The sequence below is a fragment of the Panulirus ornatus genome, chromosome 2 (assembly GCF_036320965.1).
Source record: "Panulirus ornatus isolate Po-2019 chromosome 2, ASM3632096v1, whole genome shotgun sequence".
NCBI classification, from domain to species: Eukaryota; Metazoa; Arthropoda; class Malacostraca; order Decapoda; family Palinuridae; genus Panulirus; species Panulirus ornatus.
The window spans coordinates 74,578,906-74,605,934 of record NC_092225.1 but is presented as its reverse complement, the minus strand read 5'-3'; the positions used below and the strand labels follow the sequence as shown (position 1 = coordinate 74,605,934).

Sequence of the window (27,029 nt, the reverse complement as noted above, 5' to 3'; positions counted from 1 at the left end):
TCTTTTTCACTCCATCTTTCCACCTCCAATTTGATCTCCCACTTCTCATCGTTCCCTCCACCTCCGACACATATATCCTCTTGGTCAATCTTTCCTCCCTCATTCTCTCCATGTGCCCAAAGCATTTCAAAACACCCTCTTCTGCTCTCTCAACCACGCTCTTCTTATTTCCACACATCTCTCTTACCCTTACATTACTTAATCGATCAAACCACCTCACATCACATATTGTCCTCAAACATCTCATTTACAGCACATCCACCCTCCTGCGCGCTACTCTATCCATAGCCCACTCCTCGCAACCATACGACATTGTTGGAACCACTATTCCTTCAAACATAGCCATTTTTGCTTTCCGAGATAATGTTCTCGACTTCCACACATTCTTCAAGGCTCCCAGGATTTTCACCCCCCTCCCCCACCCTATGATTCACTTCCGCTTCCATGGTTCCATCCGTTGCCAGATCCACTCCCAGATATCTAAAACACTTTACTTCCTCCAGTTTTTCTCCATTCAAACTTACCTCCCAATTGACTTGACCCTCAACCCTACTGTACCTAATAACCTTGCTCTTATTCACACTTACTCTTAACTTTCTTCTTTCACACACTTTAAATTACCAAACTCAGTCACCAGCTTCTGCAGTTTCTCACATGAATCAGCCACCAGCGCTGCATCATCGGCGAACAACAACTGACTCACTTCCCAAGCTCTCTCATCCACAACAGACTTCATACTTGCCCCTCTTTCCAAAACTCTTGCATTCACCTCCCTAACAACCCCATCCATAAACAAATTAAACAACCATGGAGACATCACACACCCCTGCCGCAAACCTACATTCACTGAGAACCAATCACTTTCCTCTCTTCCTACACGTACACATGCCTTACATCCTCGATAAAAACTTTTCACTGCTTCTAACAACTTGCCTCCCACATCATATATTCCTAATGCCTTCCACAAAGCATCTCTATCAACTCTATCATATGCCTTCTCCAGATCCATAAATGCTACATACAAATCCATTTGCTTTTCTAAGTATTTCTCACATACATTCTTCAAACCAAACACCTGATCCACACATCCTCTACCACTTATGAAACCACACTGCTCTTCCCCAGTCTGATGCTCTGTGCATGCCTTCACCCTCTCAATCAATACCCTCCCATATAATTTACCGGGAATACTCAACAAACTTATACCTCTGTAATTTGAGCACTCACTCTTATCCCCTTTGCCTTTGTACAATGGCACTATGCACGCATTCCGCCAATCCTCAGGCACCTCACCATGAGTCATACATACATTAAATAACCTTACCAGCCAGTCAATAATACAGTCACCCCCTTTTTTAATAAATTCCACTGCAATACCATCCAAACCAGCTGCCTTGCCGGCTTTCATCTTCCGCAAAGCTTTTACTACCTCTTCTCTGTTTACCAAATCATTTTCCCTAACCCTCTCACTTTGCACACCACCTCGACCAAAACACCCTATATCTGCCACTCTATCATCAAACACATTCAACAAACCTTCAAAATACTCACTCCATCTCCTTCTCACATCACCACTACTTGTTATCACCTCCCCATTTGCACCCTTCACTGAAGTTCCCATTTGCTCCCTTGTCTTATGCACTTTATTTACCTCCTTCCAGAACATCTTTTTATTCTCCCTAAAATTTAATGATACTCTCTCACCCCAACTCTCATTTGCCCTCTTTTTCACCTCTTGCACCTTTCTCTTGACCTCCTGTCTCTTTCTTTTATACATCTCTCACTCAATTGCATTTTTTCCCTGCAAAAATCATCCAAATGCCTCTCTCTTCTCTTTCACTAATAATCTTACTTCTTCATCCCACCACTCACTACCCTTTCTAATCAACCCACCTCCCACTCTTCTCATGATATATATATATATATATATATATATATATATATATATATATATATATTTTTTTTTTTTTTTTCTTTTTTTCTATACTTTGTCGCTGTCTCCCGCGTTTGCGAGGTAGCGCAAGGAAACAGACGAAAGAAATGGCCCAACCCCCCCCCATACACATGTATATACATACGTCCACACACGCAAATATACATACCTACACAGCTTTCCATGGTTTACCCCAGACGCTTCACATGCCCTGCTTCAATCCACTGACAGCACGTCAACCCCGGTATACCACATCGCTCCAATTCACTCTATTCCTTGCCCTCCTTTCACCCTCCTGCATGTTCAGGCCCCGATCACACAAAATCTTTTTCACTCCATCTTTCCACCTCCAATTTGGTCTCCCTCTTCTCCTTGTTCCCTCCACCTCCGACACATATATCCTCTTGGTCAATCTTTCCTCACTCATCCTCTCCATGTGCCCAAACCACTTCAAAACACCCTCTTCTGCTCTCTCAACCACGCTCTTTTTATTTCCACACATCTCTCTTACCCTTACGTTACTCACTCAATCAAACCACCTCACACCACACATTGTCCTCAAACATCTTATTTCCAGCACATCCATCCTCCTGCGCACCACTCTATCCATAGCCCACGCCTCGCAACCATACAACATTGTTGGAACCACTATTCCTTCAAACATACCCATTTTTGCTTTCCGAGATAATGTTCTCGACTTCCACACATTCCTCAAGGCTCCCAGGATTTTCGCCCCCTCCCCCACCCTATGATCCACTTCCACTTCCATGGTTCCATCCGCTGCCAGATCCACTCCCAGATATCTAAAACACTTCACTTCCTCCAGTTTTTCTCCATTCAAACTCACCTCCCAATTGACTTGACCCTCAACCCTACTGTACCTAATAACTTTGCTCTTATTCACATTTACTCTTAACTTTCTTCTTCCACACACTTTTCCAAACTCAGTCACCAGCTTCTGCAGTTTCTCACATGAATCAGCCACCAGCGCTGTATCATCAGCGAACAACAACTGACTCACTTCCCAAGCTCTCTCATCCAAAACAGACTTCATACTTGCCCCTCTTTCCAAAACTCTTGCATTCACCTCCCTAACAACCCCATCCATAAACAAATTAAACAACCATGGAGACATCACACACCCCTGCCGCAAACCTACATTCACTGAGAACCAATCACTTTCCTCTCTTCCTACACGTACACATGCCTTACATCCTCGATAAAAACTTTTCACTGCTTCTAACAACTTTCCTCCCACACCATATATTCTTAATACCTTCCACAGAGCATCTCTATCAACTCTATCGTATGCCTTCTCCAGATCCATAAATGCTACATACAAATCCATTTGCTTTTCTAAGTATTTCTCACATACATTCTTCAAAGCAAACACCTGATCCACACATCCTCTACCACTTCTGAAACCACACTGCTCTTCCCCAATCTGATGCTCTGTACATGCCTTCACCCCCTCAATCAATACTCTCCCATATAATTTACCATTTATGTAAGTAGGAGAGATGGCCAGAGAGCGTTATTGGATTACGTGTTAATTGACAGGCGTGCGAAAGAGAGACTTTTGGATGTTAATGTGCTGAGAGGTGCAACTGGAGGGATGTCTGATCATTATCTTGTGGAGGCTAAGGTGAAGATTTGTATGGGTTTTCAGAAAAGAAGAGTGAATGTTGGGGTGAAGAGGGTGGTGAGAGTAAGTGAGCTTGAGAAGGAGACCTGTGTGAGGAAGTACCAGGAGAGACTGAGTACAGAATGGAAAAAGGTGAGAACAATGGAAGTAAGGGGAGTGGGGGAGGAATGGGATGTATTTAGGGAATCAGTGATGGATTGCGCAAAAGATGCTTGTGGCATGAGAAGAGTGGGAGGTGGGTTGATTAGAAAGGGTAGTGAGTGGTGGGATGAAGAAGTAAGAGTATTAGTGAAAGAGAAGAGAGAGGCATTTGGACGATTTTTGCAGGGAAAAAATGCAATTGAGTGGGAGATGTATAAAAGAAAGAGACAGGAGGTCAAGAGAAAGGTGCAAGAGGTGAATAAAAGGGCAAATGAGAGTTGGGGTGAGAGAGTATCATTAAATTTTAGGGAGAATAAAAAGATGTTCTGGAAGGAGGTAAATAAAGTGCGTAAGACAAGGGAGCAAATGGGAACTTCGGTGAAGGGCGCAAGTGGGGAGGTGATAACAAGTAGTGGTGATGTGAGAAGGAGATGGAGTGAGTATTTTGAAGGTTTGTTGAATGTGTTTGATGATAGAGTGGCAGATATAGGGTGTTTTGGTCGAGGTGGTGTGCAAAGTGAGAGGGTTAGGGAAAATGATTTGGTAAACAGAGAAGAGGTAGTGAAAGCTTTGCGGAAGATGAAAGCCGGCAAGGCAGCAGGTTTGGATGGTATTGCAGTGGAATTTATTAAAAAAGGGGGTGACTGTATTGTTGACTGGTTGGTAAGGTTATTTAATGTATGTATGACTCATGGTGAGGTGCCTGAGGATTGGCAGAATGCGTGCATAGTGCCATTGTACAAAGGCAAAGGGGATAAGAGTGAGTGCTCAAATTACAGAGGTATAAGTTTGTTGAGTATTCCTGGTAAATTATATATATATATATATATATATATATATATATATATATATATATATATATATATATATATATATATATATCCAGCACATCCATCCTCCTGTGCACAACTCTATCCATAGTCCACGCCTCGCAACCATACAACATTGTTGGAACTACTATTCCTTCAAACATACCCATTTTTGCTTTCCGAGATAATGTTCTCGACTTCCACACATTCTTCAAGGCTCCCAGAATTTTCGCCCCCTCCCCCACCCTATGATCCACTTCCGCTTCCATGGTTCCATCCGCTGCCAGATCCACTCCCAGATATCTAAAACACTTCACTTCCTCCAGTTTTTCTCCATTCAAACTCACCTCCCAATTGACTTGACCCTCAACCCTACTGTACCTAATAACCTTGCTCTTATTCACATTTACTCTTAACTTTCTTCTTTCACACACTTTACCAAACTCAGTCACCAGCTTCTGCAGTTTCTCACATGAATCAGCCACCAGCGCTGTATCATCAGCGAACAACAACTGACTCACTTCCCAAGCTCTCTCATCCCCAGCAGACTTCATACTTGCCCCTCTTTCCAAAACTCTTGCATTCACCTCCCTAACAACCCCATCCATAAACAAATTAAACAACCATGGAGACATCACACACCCCTGCCGCAAACCTACATTCACTGAGAACCAATCACTTTCCTCTCTTCCTACACGTACACATGCCTTACATCCTCGATAAAAACTTTTCACTGCTTCTAACAACTTGCCTCCCACACCATATATTCTTAATACCTTCCACAGAGCATCTCTATCAACTCTATCATATGCCTTCTCCAGATCCATAAATGCTACATACAAATCCATTTGCTTTTCTAAGTATTTCTCACATACATTCTTCAAAGCAAACACCTGATCCACACATCCTCTACCACTTCTGAAACCACACTGCTCTTCCCCAATCTGATGCTCTGCTGGAAATGAGATGTTTGAGGAAAATGTGTGGTGTGAGGTGGTTTGATCGAGTAAGTAACGTAAGGGTAAGAGAGATGTGTGGAAATAAAAAGAGCGTGGTTGAGAGAGCAGAAGAGGGTGTTTTGAAATGGTTTGGTCACATGGAGAGAATGAGTGAGGAAAGATTGACCAAGAGGATATATGTGTCGGAGGTGGAGGGAACGAGGAGAAGAGAGAGACCAAATTGGAGGTGGAAAGATGGAGTGAAAAAGATTTTGTGTGATCGGGGCCTGAACATGCAGGAGGGTGAAAGGAGGGCAAGGAATAGAGTGAATTGGAGCGATGTGGCATACCGGGGTTGACGTGCTGTCAGTGGATTGAATCAAGGCATGTGAAGCGTCTGGGGTAAACCATGGAAAGCTGTGTAGGTATGTATATTTGCGTGTGTGGACGTATGTATATACATGTGTATGGGGGTGGGTTGGGCCATTTCTTTCGTCTGTTTCCTTGCGCTACCTCGCAAATGCGGGAGACAGCGACAAAGCAAAAAGAAAAAAAAATATATATATATATATATATATATATATATATATTTTTTTTTTTTTATTCTCCCTAAAATTTAATGATACTCTCTCACCCCAACTCTCATTTGCCCTTTTTTTCACCTCTTGCACCTTTCTCTTGACCTCCTGTTTCTTTCTTTTATACATCTCCCACTCAATTGCATTTTTTCCCTGCAAAAATCGTCCAAATGCCTCTCTCTTCTCTTTCACTAATACTCTTACTTCTTCATCCCACCACTCACTACCCTTTCTAATCAACCCACCTCCCACTCTTCTCATGCCACAAGCATCTTTTGCGCAATCCATCACTGATTCCCTAAATACATCCCATTCCTCCCCCACTCCCCTTGCTTCCATTGTTCTCACCTTTTTCCATTCTGTACTCAGTCTCTCCTGGTACTTCCTCACACAGGTCTCCTTCTCAAGCTCACTTACTCTCACCACCCTCTTCACCCCAACATTCACTCTTCTTTTCTGAAAACCCATACAAATCTTCACCTTAGCCTCCACAAGATAATGATCAGACATCCCTCCAGTTGCACCTCTCAGCACATTAACATCCAAAAGTCTCTCTTTCGCACGCCTGTCAATTAACACGTAATCCAATAACGCTCTCTGGCCATCTCTCCTACTTACATAAGTATACTTATGTATATCTCGCTTTTTAAACCAGGTATTCCCAATCATCAGTCCTTTTTCAGCACATAAATCTACAAGCTCTTCACCATTTCCATTTACAACACTGAACACCCCATGTATACCAATTATTCCCTCAACTGCCACATTACTCACGTTTGCATTCAAATCACCCATCACTATAACCCGGTCTCGTGCATCAAAACCACTAACACACTCATTCAGCTGCTCCCAAAACACTTGCCTCTCTTGATCTTTCTTCTCATGCCCAGGTGCATATGCACCAATAATCACCCACCTCTCTCCATCAACTTTCAGTTTTACCCATATTAATCGAGAATTTACTTTCTTACACTCTATTAAAAAAAAAAAAAAAAATATATATATATATATATATATATATATATATATATATATATATATATATATATATATATATATATATTATTATCCCTGGGGATAGGGGATTAAGAATACTTCCCACGTATTCCCTGCGTGTCGTAGAAGGCGACTAAAAGGGGAGGGAGCGGGGGGCTGGAAATCCTCCCCTCTCGTTTTTTTTTTTTTTTCCCCAAAAGAAGGAACAGAGAATTGGGCCAGGTGAGGGTATTCCCTCAAAGGCCCAGTCCTCTGTTCTTAATGCTACCTCGCTAATGCGGGAAATGGCGAATAGTTTAAAAGAAGAAGATATATATTATATTATACTTTGTCGCTGTCTCCCGCGTTTGCGAGGTAGCGCAAGGAAGCAGACGAAAGAAATGGCCCCCTCCCCATACACATGTATATACATACGTCCACACACGCAAATATACATACCTACACAGCTTTCCATGGTTTACCCCAGACGCTTCACATGCCTTGATTCAATCCACTGACAGCACGTCAACCCCGGTATACCACATCGCTCCAATTCACTCTATTCCTTGCCCTCCTTTCACCCTCCTGCATGTTCAGGCCCCGATCACACAAAATCTTTTTCACTCCATCTTTCCACCTCCAATTTGGTCTCCCTCTTCTCCTCGTTCCCTCCACCTCCGACACATATATCCTCTTGGTCAATCTTTCCTCACTCATTCTCTCCATGTGCCCAAACCATTTCAAAACACCCTCTTCTGCTCTCTCAACCACGCTCTTTTTATTTCCACACATCTCTCTCACCCTTACGTTACTCACTCGATCAAACCACCTCACACCGCACATTGTCCTCAAACATCTCATTTCCAGCACATCCATCCTCCTGCGCATAACTCTATCCATAGCCCACGCCTCGCAACCATACAACATTGTTGGAACCACTATTCCTTCAAACATACCCATTTTTGCTTTCCGAGATAATGTTCTCGACTTTCACACATTCTTCAAGGCTCCCAGGATTTTCGCCCCCTCCCCCACCCTATGATCCACTTCCGCTTCCATGGTTCCATCCGCTGCCAGATCCACTCCCAGATATCTAAAACACTTTACTTCCTCCAGTTTTTCTCCATTCAAATTTACCTCCCAATTGACTTGACCCTCAACCCTAATGTACCTAATTACCTTGCTCTTATTCACATTTACTCTTAACTTTATTCTTTCACATGAGAAGAGTGGGAGGTGGGTTGATTAGAAAGGGTAGTGAGTGGTGGGATGAAGAAGTAAGATTATTAGTGAAAGAGAAGAGAGAGGCATTTGGACGATTTTTGCAGGGAAAAAATGCAATTGAGTGGGAGATGTATAAAAGAAAGAGACAGGAGGTCAAGAGGAAGGTGCAAGAGGTGAAAAAGAGGGCAAATGAGAATTGGGGTGAGAGAGTATCATTAAATTTTAGGGAGAATACAAAGATGTTCTGGAACGAGGTAAATAAAGTGCGTAAGAGAAGGGAGCAAATGGGAACTTCAGTGAAGGGCGCAAATGGGGAGGTGATGACAAGTAGTGGTGATGTGAGAAGGAGATGGAGTGAGTATTTTGAAGGTTTGTTGAATGTGTTTGATGACAGAGTTGCAGATATAGGGTGTTTTGGTCGACGTGGTGTGCAAAGTGAGAGGGTTAGGGAAAATGATTCGGTTAACAGAGAAGAGGTAGTAAAAGCTTTGCGGAAGATGAAAGCCGGCAAGGCAGCAGGTTTGGATGGTATTGAAGTGGAATTTATTAAAAAAGGGGTGACTGTATTATTGACTGGTTGGTAAGCTTATTTAATGTATGTATGACTCATGGTGAGGTGCCTGAGGATTGGCAGAATGCGTGCATAGTGCCATTGTACAAAGGCAAAGGGGATAAGAGTGAGTGCTCAAATTACGGAGGTATAAGTTTGTTGAGTATTCCTGGTAAATTATATGGGAGGGTATTGATTGAGAGGGTGAAGGCATGTACAGAACCTCAGATTGGGGAAGAGCACTGTGGTTTCAGAAGTGGTAGAGGATGTGTGGATCAGGTGTTTGCTTTGAAGAATGTATGTGAGAAATACTTAGAAAAGCAAATGGATTTGTGTGTAGCATTTATGGACCTGGAGAAGGCATATGATAGAGTTGATAGAGATGCTTTGTGGAAGGTATTAAGAATATATGGTGTGGGAGGCAAGTTGTTAGAAGCAGTGAAAAGTTTTTATCGAGGATGTAAGGCATGTGTACGTGTAGGAAGAGAGGAAAGTTATTGGTTCTCAGTGAATGTAGGTTTGCGGCAGGGGTGTGTGATGTCTCCATGGTTGTTTAATTTGTTTATGGATGGGGTTGTTAGGGAGGTGAATGCAAGAGTTTTGGAGTTTTTTTTTTTTTTTTTGCTTTGTCGCTGTCTCCCGCGTTTGCGAGGTAGCGCAAGGAAACAGACGAAAGAAATGGCCCAACCCACCCCCATACACATGTATATACATACGTCCACACGCGCAAATATACATACCTACACAGCTTTCCATGGTTTACCCCAGACGCTTCACATGCCTTGATTCAATCCACTGACAGCACGTCAACCCCGGTATACCACATCGCTCCAATTCACTCTATTCCTTGCCCTCCTTTCACCCTCCTGCAAGTTCAGGCCCCGATCACACAAAACCTTTTTCACTCCATCTTTCCACCTCCAATTTGGTCTCCCTCTTCTCCTCGTTCCCTCCACCTCCGACACATATATCCTCTTGGTCAATCTTTCCTCACTCATTCTCTCCATGTGACCAAACCATTTCAAAACACCCTCTTCTGCTCTCTCAACCACGCTCTTTTTATTTCCACACATCTCTCTTACCCTTACGTTACTTACTCGATCAAACCACCTCACACCACACATTGTCCTCAAACATCTCATTTCCAGCACATCCATCCTCCTGCGCACAACTCTATCCATAGTCCACGCCTCGCAACCATACAACATTGTTGGAACCACTATTCCTTCAAACATACCCATTTTTGCTTTCCGAGATAATGTTCTCGACTTCCACACATTCTTCAAGGCTCCCAGAATTTTCGCCCCCTCCCCCACCCTATGATCCACTTCCGCTTCCATGTTTCCATCCGCTGCCAGATCCACTCCCAGATATCTAAAACACTTCACTTCCTCCAGTTTTTCTCCATTCAAACTCACCTCCCAATTGACTTGACCCTCAACCCTAATTATTCATACTATTTGCCATTTCCTGCATTAGCGAGGTAGCATTAATAAGAGAGGACTGAGCCTTTGAGGAAATATCCTCACTTGGCCCCCTTTTCTGTTCCTTCTTTTGGAAAAGTAAAAACTGGAGAGGAGGATTTCCAGCCTCCCCCCACTTCTGCTCTCTCAACTACACTCTTTTTATTACCACACATCTCTCTTACCCTTTCATTACTTACTCAATCAAACCACCTCACACCACGTATTGTCCTAAAACATTTCATTTCCAACACATCCACCCTCCTCCAAACAACCCTATCTATAGCCCATGTTTCACAACCTTATACCATTGTTGGAACTGCTATTCCTTCAAACATACCCATTTTTGCTCTCTGAGATAACATTCTCTCCTTCCATACATTCTTCATCACTCCCATAATCTTCACCCCCTCCTGCACCCTATGACTCACTTCTGCTTCCATGGTTCCATTCACTGCTAAGTCCATTCCCAGATATCTAAAACTTTTGACTTCCTCCAGTTTTTCTCCATTCAGACTTACATCCCAGTTAACATGTCCGTCAACCCTACTGTACCTAATAACCTTGCTCTTATTCACATTTACTCTTAACTTTCTCTTTTCACACACTTTTCCATGAAGTAAATGAAAAGAATTCATTCATTGGACTCATCCTAAACAATTCCTTATGTTCACTTGTAACTAATGCATCATAGACTGTGGCAGAGTTCAGCAGTTACATACATGAAGTGTTGAGGGTCAGATGCTTGCTAGATGCGAGTGTAAGTGAGGAACAAGGAAAAACAGGAAATCAATAGAAAACAAAAAAGCAAGGATCATTGCTGCAATGGATTCAAAACTTGTCATTATGGATGTGGGGTCATTCAAATATTAAATATTTTCAGACAAAGGATATTTAGACTAGAAATGTAACGTATTAGTTACATTTTATCGTGGTATATTTGTCATTGGATTAACCCCAGTCCCCTTTGCTGCCTAAGAAGAAAAATCATGGCTATAACAATAAGCCATAGCTTATGTTTTAGGCAAATTGGCTAAGTCTGTTAATTGATTTTGGACAAATCTAAAAGATCTCCTTTCAAATTCATATAGAACATTGCAGTAAAGAAAGGATTCTCTTTCACAGAGATGAACATAACTATAACTGTTGAAAGAAAAGGCTGAACATTTTCAAACACAATTTAGCTGTTAATAATGTGGCATTATGATAATGACTACACTTTGCTGTATTTCATAAAAGCTGTATATAACATTAGTGTTCTAATAAGATAAATGAACTTTTTGTGAAATATTTGCATTTTTCATATGTTTATTAGAGTTGGTAATTTTTGATGAAAATTGCTACTATGTTATTTTGCCATATAGGTCCTCCTGGGGCACCTGGACTACCTGGTCCACCTGGTCAGCCTGGACAGGATGGGGGAACAGCAGCACCGATTTCCAACATTGTACCTGGAGCAGTCACTTTTGCAGACAAAGCTGCTATGTTGAAGGTCAGAACCAAATAAACTTTGAAATAATTACACTGAAGGTGAGCCTAATCCTTCTCAAATCAGTGATTACCTGTCTAAGTATGGCAAGAGTAAATTTTTCGCTCAAAACACTGTTACTTTTTTTGTCATACCATATAAAACTTTTTTATATTGTTAGCACTTAAAATTTCATAGCTTACCTGTCATGTGTTTTCATAATTTTTTTTTTATACATATTCATAATTTTCTTACTACAGGAATATTTCTTCAAATCTTTCAAAATTCATTATGCAATGTCCTAGTATATCATCTTATCAACATGTCAGTTCTGATTTTTAAAGAGTTCCTGAATATTAATTACCTTATTAGCTATTTGTACTGTACAGGGAAGGAGTTGTACAGTCTTAGGGCCTCATTTCTTGAACACTCTGCTGTCATACTTCTCAAGTTTATATATGCTGTTTGATTTAACCATGCCCTCAGTCGGTCTCTTCTATTCATCCACCGCTCTTATACTACAAAGGTTTTTTTTTACATCTTTAATTGTGAGTTTCTTATTTTATTTCATGTTATATCCTCTGGTTGCTCTATCCCTGGGTCTGTCAAAGAACTGTCCACTCTCAACTTCATTGATCTCTTTTAAAGATGTAAAATTTGTGATCAGGTCACCACTCACTCTTTTTTTCCAAGTTGAGTAAATTTAGTCTCCAGCCCTTACCAGTATCATAGCTCTCTTAATTCTTGTACCATCTTTTTTGCCCTTCTCTGGACCTCAAAGAGCTGTTTGTGCTTCTTTAGGTGTGATGACTAAACTTGAGAAGCATTTTATAGTTTTGGCCATATATGGAATATCAGTAGTTTCCTAAATAATTCCTAATCCATATACTTGAAAGCTATTCTGATTTTTGTGAGCAGTCAGTTTGTGACCTTAATTATTCTAATAATATGGGACTCTGGTAACAGGGTAGGGATGATGTTTACTCCCAGGTCCTCACACACAGAAACCCGAAGTTTATACCTTGAAATTGTCCCATCCTCATTACTTTCCTGTTTGCTCGGGTTGAGTCTCCTAGCAAACTGATGCAATCCCCCTCAATTTTCAGTTCCTTCATGATTTTTGCATCATCTGCAAACATATTCAGGAAAGATTCCTTACCTTCAGGCAGGTCACTAATGTAGATCAAGAAGAGTGATGGTCCGACAATCAAACCCTGTTGCATTCTTCTGGTCACCTCATCCTGTTTAGAAAAGGCTCCTATAGCATGCATCCTTTCTTCCCTCCTGTCAAGATAGTCTGTTATCATATTCCTGCTTGGCAATCCAGCTTCTCAATCAGCCTCCTGTGCAGCACAGTGTCAGTCTCCTGTCAGAGGAATTTTTCATTATTCCTGCTTGGCAATCCAGCTTCTCAATCAACCTCCTGTGCAGCATAGTGCCAAATGCTTTCTTGCAGTCCAGATACAGAAAGTACACCCAGCCTTCCCTTTTGTACAGGAATGACCTCACTCTCATATAACTCTAAAAGGCTAGTTACACATAACCTCCTTTCCCTAAAACTTAGGCTCTCTATTAGGAAATCTTTCCTCTGCTGAAAATCATCCACTTGCTTTCTAATAATCTTTTCCAGAACTTCACACACCACATTTGTTATTGAGAATGGTCTGTAGTTCAACGCCTGTTCCTGGTTCCCTTTCATGTATACAGGTATGAAGTTTGCCCTTTTCCATCCCCTTGGTGTTATGCCTGTCTCCGATGAAACCTTGAATAGCAGCGAAAGTGGTTTATCTTGTGTATCTGCACACATCTGTAGCATGTATGAAATTTTATTAAGACCATGAGCCTTGTATGGGTTGTCCTTTTTGTTTTCTTGTAATATCTTTTCTAGATATCTCGATGATTTTCAAAACTTCCTATCCATTCCATCTCATTGGTGATAGGACTGTAGTGTCTTCTGCTGTATAAGCACACTTGAATTTGTAGTTGAATTCCTCGCTTATCTGTCTACCATCCTGTTCAATAGTTCCCTCTGAATCCCGTAGCCTGATTAACTGCTCCATAACCAACAACTGACTGCTGGTGAATTTATGGAAATATCCCTGGGGATAGGGTAGAAAGAATGCTTCCCGCGCATTCCTCACGTGTCGTAGAAGGCGACTAAAGGGGACGGGAGCAGGGGGCCAGAAACCCTTCCCTCCTTGTATTTTAACTTTCTAAAAGGGGAAACAGAAGAAGGAGTCACACGAGGGGTGCTCATCCTCCTCGAAGGCTCAGATTGGGGTGTCTAAATGTGTGTGGATGTAACCAAGATGAGAAAAAAGGAGAGACAGGTAGTGTGTTTAAGGAAAGGAACCTGGATGTTTTGGCTCTGAGTGAAACGAAGCTAAAGGGTAAAGGGGAAGAGTGGTTTAGGAATGTCTTGGGAGTAAAGTCAGGGGTTAGTGAGAGGACAAGAGCAAGGGAAGGAGTAGCACTACTCCTGAATCAGGAGTTGTGGGAGTATGTGATAGAGTGTAAGAAAGTAAATTCTAGATTGATATGGGTAAAACTGAAAGTTGATGGAGAGAGATGGGTGATTATTGGTGCATATGCACCTGGGCATGAGAAGAAAGATCATGAGAGGCAAGTGTTTTGGGAGCAGCTGAATGAGTGTGTTAGTGGTTTTGATGCACAAGACCGGGTTATAGTGATGGGTGATTTGAATGCAAAGGTAAGTAATGTGGCAGTTGAGGGAATAATTGGTATACATGGAGTGTTCAGTGCTGTAAATGGAAATGGTGAAGAGCTTGTAGATTTGTGTGCTTAAAAAGGACTGGTGATTGGGAATACCTGGTTTAAAAAGTGAGATATACATAAGTATACGTATGTAAGTAGGAGAGATGGCCAGAGAGCGTTATTGGATTACGTGTTAATTGATAGACGCACGAAAGAGAGACTTTTGGATGTTAATGTGCTGAGAGGTGCAACTGGAGGGATGTCTGATCGTTATCTTGTGGAAGCGAAGGTGAAGATTTGTGGGGGTTTTCAGAAGAGAAGAGAGAATGTTGGGGTGAAGAGAGTGGTGAGAGTAAGTGAGCTTGGGAAGGAGACTTGTGTGAGGAAGTACCAGGAGAGACTGAGTACAGAATGGAAAAAGGTGAGAACAAAGGAGGTAAGGGGAGTAGGGGAGGAATGGGATGTATTTAGGGAAGCAGTGATGGCTTGCGCAAAAGATGCTTGTGGCATGAGAAGCGTGGGAGGTGGGTTGATTAGAAAAGGTAGTGAGTGGTGGGATGAAGAAGTAAGATTATTAGTGAAAGAGAAGAGAGAGGCATTTGAACGATTTTTGCAGGGAAAAAATGCAAAGGAGTGGGAGAGGTATAAAAGAAAGAGGCAGGAGGTCAAGAGAAAGGTGCAAGAGGTGAAAAAGAGGGCAAATGAGAGTTGGGGTGAGAGAGTATCATTAGATTTCAGGGAGAATAAAAAGATGTTTTGGAAGGAGGTAAATAAAGTGCGTAAGACAAGGGAGCAAATGGGAACTTCAGTGAAGGGGGCTAATGGGGAGGTGATAACAAGTAGTGGTGATGTGAGAAGGAGATGGAGTGAGTATTTTGAAGGTTTGTTGAATGCGTTTGATGATAGAGTGGCAGATATAGGGTGTTTTGGTCGAGGTGGTGTGCAAAGTGAGAGGGTTAGGGGAAATGATTTGGTAAATTGAGAAGAGGTAGTAAAAGCTTTACGGAAGATGAAAGCCGGCAAAGCAGCAGGTTTGGATGGTATTGCAGTGGAATTTATTAAAAAAGGGGGTGACTGTATTGTTGACTGGTTGGTAAGGTTATTTAATGTAGGTATGATTCATGGTGAGGTGCCTGAGGATTGGCTGAATGCTTGCATAGTGCCATTGTACAAAGGCAAAGGGGATAAGAGTGAGTGCTCAAATTACAGAGGTATAAGTTTGTTGAGTATTCCTGGTAAATTATATGGGAGGGTATTGATTGAGAGGGTGAAGGCGTGTACAGAGCATCAGATTGGGGAAGATCAGTGTGGTTTCAGAAGTGGTAGAGGATGTGTGGATCAGGTGTTTGCTTTGAAGAATGTATGTGAGAAATACTTAGAAAAACAAATGGATTTGTATGTAGCATTTATGGATCTGGAGAAGGCATATGATAGAGTTGATAGAGATGCTCTGTGGAAGGTTTTAAGAATATATGGTGTGGGAGGCAAGTTGTTAGAAGCAGAGAAAAGTTTCCTTGACCAATAGTGTCAATAGATTTTTCCTGATTACCCATACTCTAATAACTCCAGAGAAGACACATCAAACTTCATCTGCTTTTTATTGGCTTCATCTTTCCATGGATTTGGTATCTCCTAACCCCCTCCCCTAAACTGTGTTTCTGTTTCTCTCTAGTGTAATCACTTCCTTCACGAACCTTGAAATGCTTCCTCATTGTTTTTTACTCTAGCTTTAGTTGTGTTATCCTCTGATCTTGCTCCATCACAAGTTTCCACGACATGCCCAAACATTTGCTCTCTGGTCCTTTCATCTAGAGCCATTTTTCACTTTAATCTTTAGCCTTCTCTTTACAGTTGTGGTTTTGACTTACTAGTCTTGGTACAGCTTTGTAACTGAGTCCATGCTCGTCATTTCTGTTTCATGCAGTGGTAAAGGTTTTAGATTATCCATCAAAGTGACATTAGTGCCCTTAATGAACCTAGAGTAAATTATCGTACAACCTGAGGAGAGTTCAGATGTTTTAACTGCCAAAAGTGTCGCTTTTTGGGTATATGTAGAAACAAATTCTGCTCCCCTTGATCAAGCTGCACTTTCTTTCACTGACTTTTTGCACTTTTACTTTGCAGTGTTATCCATAAATTGAGTCTCCTTGTAAGAAGAAAAGTAGAAAGAAAACATTATGATTCACTCATGTTTGATATGAACCCTTTTGATATGAACGTGAGAAGCTTCCACTCCAAAACACCAATTAAGCCCACAAAATTTGGTAGTTAAACTGAATATCTAGTGCATATACCACTGACAGGCCCTTTACTTGCCCATGATAGGCTTTCTGAGTTGTAGATCCTCCAAAATCTTGAAAAAGGGATGATCACTGATTGGACCTCTTTCTGTGAATAACTATGTGTGTATCTTTGTATATTACCATTGTAATCTTTATTATTATTATATTTATATTAATTTATTTATTATACTTCATCACTCTCTCCCGCATTAGCAAGGTAGCGCAAGGAAACAGACAAAAGAATGGCCCAACCCACCCACATACACGTCCACACACGCTCATATACATACCTATACATCTCAATGTATACATATATATATATACACACACAGACATATACATATATACACATGTACATAATTCATACTGTCTGCCCTTATTCATTCCTGTTGCCACCACGCCACACATGAAATGAAAACCCCCTCCCCTGCATGTGCGCGAGGTAACACTAGGAAAAGACAACAAAGGCCACATTTGTTCACACTCAGTCTCTAGCTGTTATGTATAATGCACCGAAACCACAGCTCCCTTTCCACATCCAGGCCCCACATGATGCTTCACATGCCCTGGTTCAATCCATTGACAGCACGTCGACCTCGGTATACCACATCGTTCCAATTCACTCTATTCCTTCCATGCCTTTCACCCTCCTGCACGTTCATGCCCCGATCACTCAAAATCTTATTCACTCCATCTTTCCACCTCCAATTTGGTCTCCCACTTCTCCTCGTTCCCTCCACCTCTGACTCATATATCCCCTTTGTCAATCTTTCCTCACTCATTCTCTTCATGTGACCAAACCATTTCAAAACACCCTCTTCTGCTCTATCAACCACACTCTTTTTATTACCACACATCTCTCGTACCCTTTCATTACTTACTCGATCAAACCACCTCACACCACATATTGTCCTCAAACATCTCATTTCCAGCACATCCACCCTCCTATGCACAACGCTATCTATAGCCCACACCTCGCAACCATATATCATAGTTAGAGCCACTATTCCTTCAAACATACCCATTTTTGCTTTCCAAGATAATATTCTCGACTTCCACAGACTTTTCAACGCTCCCAGAACTTTCTTCCCCTCCCCCACCCTATGATTCACTTCCGCTTCCATGGTTCCATCTGCTGCCAAATCCACTCCCAGATATCTAAAACCCTTCACTTCCTCCAGTTTTTCTCCATTCAAACTTACCTCCAAATTAACTTGTCCCTCAACCCTACTGTACCTAATAACCTTGCTCTTATTCACATTTACTTTAAGCTTTTTTCTTTCACGCACTTTACCAAACTCAGTCACCAGCTTCTACAGTTTCTCATCTGAATCGGCTACCAGCGCTGTATCATCAGTGAACAACAACTGACTCACTTCCCAAGCTCTCTCATCCACAACAGATTGCATACTTGCCCTTCTCTCCAAAACTCTTCCATTCATCTCCCTAACAACCCCATCCATAAACAAATTAAACAACCATGGAGACATCATGCACCCCTGCCGCAAACCAAAATTCACTGAGAACCAATCACTTTCCTCTCTTCCTACACGTACACATGCCTTATCCTCAATAAAACTTTCCACTGCTTTGAACAACTTACCTCCCACACCATATATTCTTAATATCTTCCAAGCATCGCTATCAACTTTATCTTATGCCTTCTCCAGATCCATAAATGTTACATACAGATCCATTTGCTTTTCTAAGTATTTCTCACATACATTCTTCAAAGCAAACACCTGATCCACACATCCTCTACCACTTCTGAAACCACACAGCTTTTTCCCAATATGATGCTCTGTACATGCCTTCACCCTCTCAATCAATACCCTCCCATATAATTTCCCAGGAATACTCAACAAACTTATACCTTTGTAATTTGAGCACTCATTCTTATCCCCTTTACCTTTGTACAATGGCACTATGCAAGCATTCCGTGAGTCCTCAGGCACCTCACCATGAGTCATACATACATTAAATAACCTTACCAACCAGTCAACAATACAGTCACCCCCTTTTTTAATAAGTTCCACTGCAATACCATCCAAACCCACTGCCTTGCTGGCTTTCACCTTCTGCAAAGCTTTTACTACCTCTTCTCTGTTTACCAAATCATTCTCCCTAACCCTCTCACTTTGCACACCACCTCGACTAAAACACCTATATCTGCCACCCTGTCATCAAACACATTTAACAAACCTTTAAAATACTCACTCCATCTCCTTCTCACATTGCCACTACTTGTTATCACCTTCCCATTTGCCCCCTTCACTGATGTTCCCATTTGTTCCCTTGTCTTACGCACTCTATTTACCTCCTTCCAAAAAATCTTTTTATTCTACCTAAAATTTAATGATACTCTCTCACCCCAACTCTCATTTACCCTCTTTTTCGCCTCTTGCACCTTTCTCTTTACCTCCTGCCTCTTTCTTTTATACATCTCCTAGTCATTTGCATTATTTCCCTGCAAAAATCATCCAAATCCCTCTCTCTTCTCTTTCACTAATAATCTTACTTCTTCATTCCACCACTCACTACCCTTTCTAATCTGAAAACCTCCTACACTTCTCATGTCACAAGCATCTTTTGCACAAGCCATCACTGCTTCCCTAAATACATCCCATTCCTCCACCACTCCCCTTCCATCCTTTGTTCTCACCTTTTTCCATTCTGTACTCAGTCTCTCCTGGTACTTCCTCACACAAGTCTCCTTCCCAAGCTCACTTACTCTCACCACTCTCTTCACCCCAACGTTCTTTCTTCTATTCTGAAAACCTCTACAAATCTTCACCTTCGCCTCCACAAGATAATGATTAGACATCCCTCCAGTTGCACCTCTCAGCACATTAACATCCAAAATTCTTTCTTTCGTGCGCGCCTATCAGTTAACACGTAATCCAGTAACGCTCTATGGCCATCTCTCTTACTTACATACGTATACTTACATATATCTCTCTTTTTAAACCAGGTATTCCCAATCACCAGTCCTTTTTCAGCACATAAATCTACAAGCTCTTCACCATTTCCATTTACAACACTGAACACCCCATGTACACCAATTATTCCCTCATCTGCCTCATTACTTCCCTTTGCATTCAAATCACCCATCTAATGACCTCCTGCATCTTTCTATTATATATCTCCCAGTCATTTGCATTATTTCCCGGCAAAAATCATCCAAATGCCTCTCTCTTCTCTTTCAATAAAATCTTACTTCTTCATCCCACCACTCTACCCTTTCTAATCTGCCCACCTCCCACGCTTCTCATGCCACAAGCATCTTTTGCGCAAGCCATCACTGCTTCCCTAAATACATCCCATTCCTCCACCACTCCCCTTATGTTCCTTGCTCTCACCTTTTTCCAATCTGTACTCAGTCTCTCCTGGTACTTCCTCACACAAGTCTCCTTCCGAAGCTCACTTACTCTCACCACTCTCTTCACCCCAACATTCTCTCTTCTTTTCTGAAAACCTTTACAAATCTTCACCTTTGCCTCCACAAGATAATGAGCAGACATCCCTCTAGTTGCATCTCCCAGCTCATTAACATCCAAAAGTCTCTCTTTCGTGCGCCTATCAGTTAAAATGTAGTCCAATAACGCTCTCTGGCCATCTCTCCTACTAACATATGTATACTTATGTATATCTCTCTTTTTAAACCAGGTATTCCCAATCACCAGTCCTTTTTCAGCACATAAATCTACAAGCTCTTCACCATTTACAACACTGAACACCCCATGTACACCAATTATTCCCTCAACTGCCACATTACTCCCCTGTGCATTCAAATCACCCATCACTATAACGCGGTCTCGTGCATCAAAACTACTAACACACTCACTCAGCTACTCCCAAAACACTTGCCTCTCATGATCTCTTTTCTCATGTCCAGGTGCATATGCACCAATAATCACCCATCTTTCTCCATCCACTTTCAGTTTTACCCATATCAATCTAGAGTCTACTTTCTTACACTATCACATACTCCCACCACTCCTGTTTCAAGAGTAGTGCTACTCCTTCCCTTGCTCCTGTCCTCTCATTAACCCCTGACTTTACTCCCAAGACATTCCCAAACCACTCTTCCCCTTTACCCTTGAGCTTCGTTTCACTCAGAGCCAAAACATCCAGGTTCCATTCCTCAAACATATTACCTATCTCTCCTTTTTTCTCATCTTGGTTACATCCACACACATTTAGACACCCCAAAATGAGCCTTCAAGGAGGAGGAGCACTTCCCGTGTGACTCCTTCTGTTTCCCCTTTTAGAATGTTGAAATACAAGGAGGGGAGGGTTTCCAGCCCCCGGCTCCAGTCCCCTTTAGTCGCCTTCTACGACACGTGAGGAATACGTGGGAAGTATTCTTTCTCTCCTATCCCCAGGGATAAAATAAAAAGAATATAAAATAATTTTATATTTTTACTATACTTTGTTGCTGTCTCGCGCGTTAGCAAGGTAGCACAAGGAAATAGATGAATGAATGGCCCAACCCACCCACATACACATGCATATACATACACATCCACACATGCACATATACATACCTAAACATTTCAATGTATACATATATATACATACACAGACATACATATATACACATGTACATAATTCATACTTCCTGCCTTTATTCATTCCTGTCGCCACCCCGCCAAACATGAAATGACAAAACCCTCCCCCCATATGCACGCGAGGTAGCGCTAGGAAAAGACAACACAGGCCACATTCGTTCACACTCAGTCTCTACCTGTCTTGTATAATGCACCAAAACCACAGCTCCCTTTCCATATCCAGGCCCCACAGAACTTTCCATGGTTTATCCCAGACGCTTCACATGCCCTGGTTCAATCCATTGACAGCACGTCGACCCCAGTACACCATATCATTCCAATTCACTCTATTCCTTGCACACCTTTCACCCTCCTGCATGTTCAGGCCCCAATTGCTCAAAATATTTTTCACTCCATCCTTCCACCTCCAATTTGGTCTCCCACTTCTCCTCGTTCCCTCCACCTCTGACACATATATCCTCTTTGTCAATCTTTCCTCACTTATTCTCTCCATGTGACCAAACCATTTCAAACCACCCTCTACTGCTCTCTCAACCACACTCTTTTTATTTCCACACATCTCTCTTACCCTTTCATTACTTACGCAATCAAACCACCTTACACCACATATTGTCCTCAAACATCTCATTTCCAGCACATCCACCCTCCTCCGCACAACTCTCTATAGCCCACGCCTCGCATCCATATAACATTCTTGGAACCACTATTCCTTCAAACATTCCCATTTTTGCTTTCCGAGATAATGTTCTCGACTTCCACACATTCTTCAACGTTCCCAGAACTTTCGCCCCCTCCCCCACCCTATGATTCACTTCCTCTTCCATGGTTTCATCCGCTGCCAAATCCACTTCCAGATATCTAAAACACTGGACTTCCTCCAGTTTTTCTCCATTCAAACTTATCTCCCTGTTGACTTGTCCCTCAATTCTACTATACCTAATAACCTTACTCTTATTCACATTTACTCTCAGCTTTCTTCTTTCACACACTTTACCAAACTCAGTCACCAGCTTCTGCAGTTTCTCGCATGAATCAGCCGCCAGCGCTGTATCATCAGCGAACAACAACTGACTCGTTTCCCAAGCTCTCTCATCCCCAGCAGACTGCATACTTGCCCCTCTCTCCAAAACTCTTGCATTCACTTCCCTAACAACCCCATCCATAAACAAATTAAACAACCATGAGACATGACGCATCCCTGCCGCAAACCTACATTCACTGAGAACCAATCACTTTCCTCTCTTCCCACTCGCACACATGCCTTACATCCTCAATAAAAACTTTCCACTGCTTGAAACAACTTTCCTCCCACACCATATATTCTTAATACCTTCCACAGAGCATCTCTATTAACTCTATCATGTCTTCTTCAGATCCATAAATGCTACATACAAATCCATTTGCTTTTCTAAGTATTTCTCACATACATTCTTCAAAGCAAACACCTGATCCACACATCCTCCACCAGTTCTGAAACCACACTGCTCTTCCCCAATCTGACGCTCTGTACATGCCTTCACCCTCTCAATCAATACCCTCCCCTATATTTTCCCAGGAATACTCAACAAACTTATACCTCTGTAATTTGAGCACTCACCTTTATCTCCTTTGCCTATGTACAATGGCACTATGTATGCATTCTACCAATCCTCAGCACCTCACCATGAGTCATACATACATTAAATATCCTTACCAGCAAGTCAACAATACAGTCACCCCCTTTTTTAATAAATTCCACTGCAATACCATCCAAACCCACTGCCTTGCCAGCTTTCGTCTTCTGCAAAGCTTTTACTACCTCTTCTCTGTTTACCAAATCATTCTCCCTAAACCTCTCACTTCACACACCACCTCGACCAAAATACCCTTTATCTGCCACTCTATCATCTAACACATTCAACAAACCTTCAAAATACTCACTCCATCTCACATCACCACTACTTATCACCTCTCCATTAGCCCCCTCCACCAATGTTCCCATTTGTCCTCTTGTCTTACGCACTTCATTTACCTCCTTCCAAAACATTTTTGTTCTCCCTAAAATTTAATGATACTCTCTCACCCCAACTCTCATTTGCCCTCTTTTTCACCTCTTGCACCTTTCTCCTGACCTCCTGCCTCTTTCTTTTATACATCTTCCAGTCATTTGCACTATTTCCCTGCAAAACTCGTCCAAAAGTCTCTCTCTTCTCTTTCACTAATAATGTTACTTCTTCCCACCACTCACTACCCTTTCTAATCTGCCCACCTCCCACGCTTCTCATGCCACCAGCATCTTTTGCGCAAGCCATCACTGCTCTCCTGAATACACCCCATTCTTCCCCCACTCCTCTTACATCCTTTGTTCTCACCTTTTTCCATTCTGCACTCAGTCTCTCCTGGTGCTTCCTCACACAAGTCTCCTTCCCAAGCTCACTTATTCTCACCACTTTCTTCACCCCATCATTCTGTCTTCTGAAAACCTCTACAAATCTTCACCTTTGCCTCCACAAAATAATGATCAGACCTCTGGCCATCTCTCCTACTTACATACGTATTCTTATGTATACCTCTCTTTTTAAACCAGGTATCCCAATCACCAGTCCTTTTTCAGCACACAAATCTCCAAGCTCTTCACCATTTCCATTTACAACACTGAACACCACCGCATGTACACCAATTATTCCCTCAACTGCCACATTACTCAACTTTGCATTCAAATCACCTATCACTATAACCCAGTCTCATGCATCAGAACTAGTAACACACTCACTCAGCTGCTCCCAAAACACTTGCGTCATAATTTTTCTTCTCATGCCCAGGTGCATATGCACCAATAATCACCCATCTTTCTCCATCCACTTTCAGATTTACCCATATCAATCTAGAGCTTACTTTCTTACACTCAATCACATACTCCGACCACTCCTGATTGAGGAGTTGTGCTACTCCTTCCCTTGCTCTTGTCCTATCACCATCCCCTGATTTTACTCCCAAAACATTCCCAAACCACTCTTCCCCTTTACCCTTGAGCTTCGTTTTACTCAGAGCCAAAACATCCAGGTTCCTCAAACATACTACTTATTTCTCCTTTTTTTCTCATCTTGGTTACATCCACACAACATTTACACACCCCAATCTGAGTCTTCGTGGAGGATGAGCACTCCCCGCATGACTCCTTCTTCTGTTTCCCCTTTTAGAAAGTCAAAATACAAGGAGGGGAGGGTTTGTAGCCCCCACTCCTGTCCCCTTTAGTCGCCTTCAACGACACGTGAGGAATGCATGGGAAGTATTCTTTCTCCCCTATTATTATTATTATCATTATTATTATCAATATTATTATTATTCTTATTGTGTGGCTGAATGAACGAGGCTATTTCTTCATCTGTTCCTTGTGCTACCTCACTAAAGTTTCTTCCATACTCAATCCGTCTCCTACGTTAACGAGGCAGCCTCATGAATTGACAAGGAAAGGCCACATTCACTCAACTATTCTCGATGCTGTCATGTGCAATGCAGCAAAACCATAGCCCCCAATCCATAACCAATCCACAGACCTTTCCATGGTTTCTTCCAGCTGTTTCATATGCCCTAGTTCAGTCAATTTAAAACATGTTGACCCCAGTAAACCACACAGTTCCAGTTCATTCTACCCTTTGCATTCTTTCACCCTCCTGCATATTCAAACCCCGATTACTCAAGATCCTTTTCACTCCACGTATTCAACAGTTTTTCAAAATATTCACTTCATCTCCTCACTATATCATTACCTTTTACCACTTCCCCACTTGCCCCTATCAGTGATGTTCCCATTTGTTCTCTTGTTTTTTGTACGCTATTAACCTCCTTCCAAAGCATCTTCTTACTCTTACTGAAGTTTACTGATACTTGTTCCCCTCAACTCTCAATTGCCTTAACAACTCCTGCACCTTCCTCTTCACCTCTAATCACTTTCTTTCATACATCTCTCATTCATTAACACTCCTTCCCTGTAAGTACCACCCTTATACCCCTCTTGGTTGTGTGCCAAATTGCTCATAACTTGTAGGCACCAGAAGAAAAGAGTTGATTTTTGCAAGATATATGTAGCTTGCGATACGGCTAACTTCAGAAGTGTCTTGTGGAGTGATGAATCCACTTTTTCTGTGACAGGTGTCCGTGGCGGGCGTGTGTATAGTTGACCAAGCTGTGATTCATTTGCCCCAAAGTACATTGCAAGCACTCTAAAGTCCCCTGCTTCACTTATGGTATGGGAATATTTCATTTAATTTACTATGTGTTGGGGACCTTGTAGTATTACCAAAGAATGAAACTGTGAACAGGCTTAGTTACATTGAATCATTGTGTGACCATCTTTCAGCTTTGTTTAAAAAGTGCAAGGCTGAAGAGTTCTTGCATAATGGGAATTCCTGCCAAACTATTGATTGGCTTAAGGACTGTGCAGTATAGTTTTTCAGTGATTGGCCTAGGAATTCACTGGCTTTGAATTCGATTGAAAACTTGTGTTGGTTAAAGAAAATGAAATTATGTAACAGGGATACTTCATCATTAACTAAGCTGGAGGTGGCCATTCATAGAGTTTGGACAAAGGTTGACCCTATATGGTTTGAGAATCTTGCTGATTCAGTTCCTGGTCAGTTCAAGGAGTCTATAAATAGTTTTCATGGTTTTATTTCATGTTTATCCTTTATGGTTGTGACACAGCCCCCTTGCAACTACTGCATTGGCGGGCATTCAGATCTAAAAGAAACAAGGCTCCTTGCTTGATCCACTGGGGGGACAAGGTTGCACCTGAGGAACATGGTGTCTGGTGTCCAAGCAGAACTTGCATGAATTCAGTCAGGGCTAGTGAGTTAAAAAGATGTACATTAATGTGGTGAGTGAAGTGATCATGTTATTGAGGAAAAATACGTTTATCTACCAAAGTTTACCAATAATTTTACCAATAATTTCACTGTAATATTATTGAAACACTGCTTATTTGAGTTATTAAGTGAGAGCTGTACTTTAGGAAAACATTGGTCCCCAAACTAGGAACTAAGCAATGTCCCACAGGGAGAAACCATGTTCCTTAGCAGGAAGTTAAGGTAGTGTCTACCACTCTGCAGAGAAGTGAGTGTGTGTGATGACTGATGTACAAGTTAATATGTACGTCAATAATGCTGATCCACAATGATACCCTGAGGTAGGCAAGGTCTTCATAACTCCGAAAAAATAGCACCTTCCAAAGTTTTTGTCCGTTATCCAAGACCTCTTCAGGAGGAATAACAAAACAGTATTACTAGAAGGTATATGAACAAATCTGAGAGGACCAGGGCTCTTGGCCTGACTCGCCTCTACCTGAGGAACATGGCTGCACCAGAGAAACATGGTGCCCTACCCAACCTTGTGAATTCATTCCAGGCTACGGTGAACTATTAAGATGTACTTTAATGTATAAATAATGTGGCAAGTTAAGTGGTTATAGTAAAAAACATAGCATACGTTTATCTTCAAAAGTGGACTGAAAATTTTCCCATGATGTTGTTGAAATATTACTAATTTGAGTTCAGAAAACTGTACTTCAGGAATAAAACAGGCCTTTAACTGGGAAGGAAACAGAGCTCCACCAGAGTGCATCTGTATAATACCTACATTTGTTACAATATCTACTTGAATAAATCTCATTGTTATGGAATCGGCACCCCAAAGTGTCTGTAATAAAACTTTTGAGGTTTAGGTTAATGACCTGGCACCTGTGAGATTATCACCAGACAAT

At 41.8% G+C, this 27,029-nt stretch overlaps 1 protein-coding gene and 1 long non-coding RNA gene across 2 annotated transcripts in view; one reads left to right on the top strand and one right to left on the bottom strand.

Moving 5' to 3' along the window:
- LOC139757283 (uncharacterized) overlaps window positions 1-27,029 on the bottom strand; it is a 357,868-nt gene that overhangs the window by 127,357 nt on the left and 203,482 nt on the right. The gene's annotated exons all lie outside the window — the stretch shown is intronic.
- LOC139757279 (uncharacterized) overlaps window positions 1-27,029 on the top strand; it is a 791,816-nt gene that overhangs the window by 652,556 nt on the left and 112,231 nt on the right. Inside the window, exon 28 of the mRNA XM_071677629.1 lies at window positions 11,621-11,748. Coding sequence (XP_071533730.1) covers window positions 11,621-11,748 — 128 coding nt within the window. The remainder of the gene's footprint in view (window positions 1-11,620; window positions 11,749-27,029) is intronic.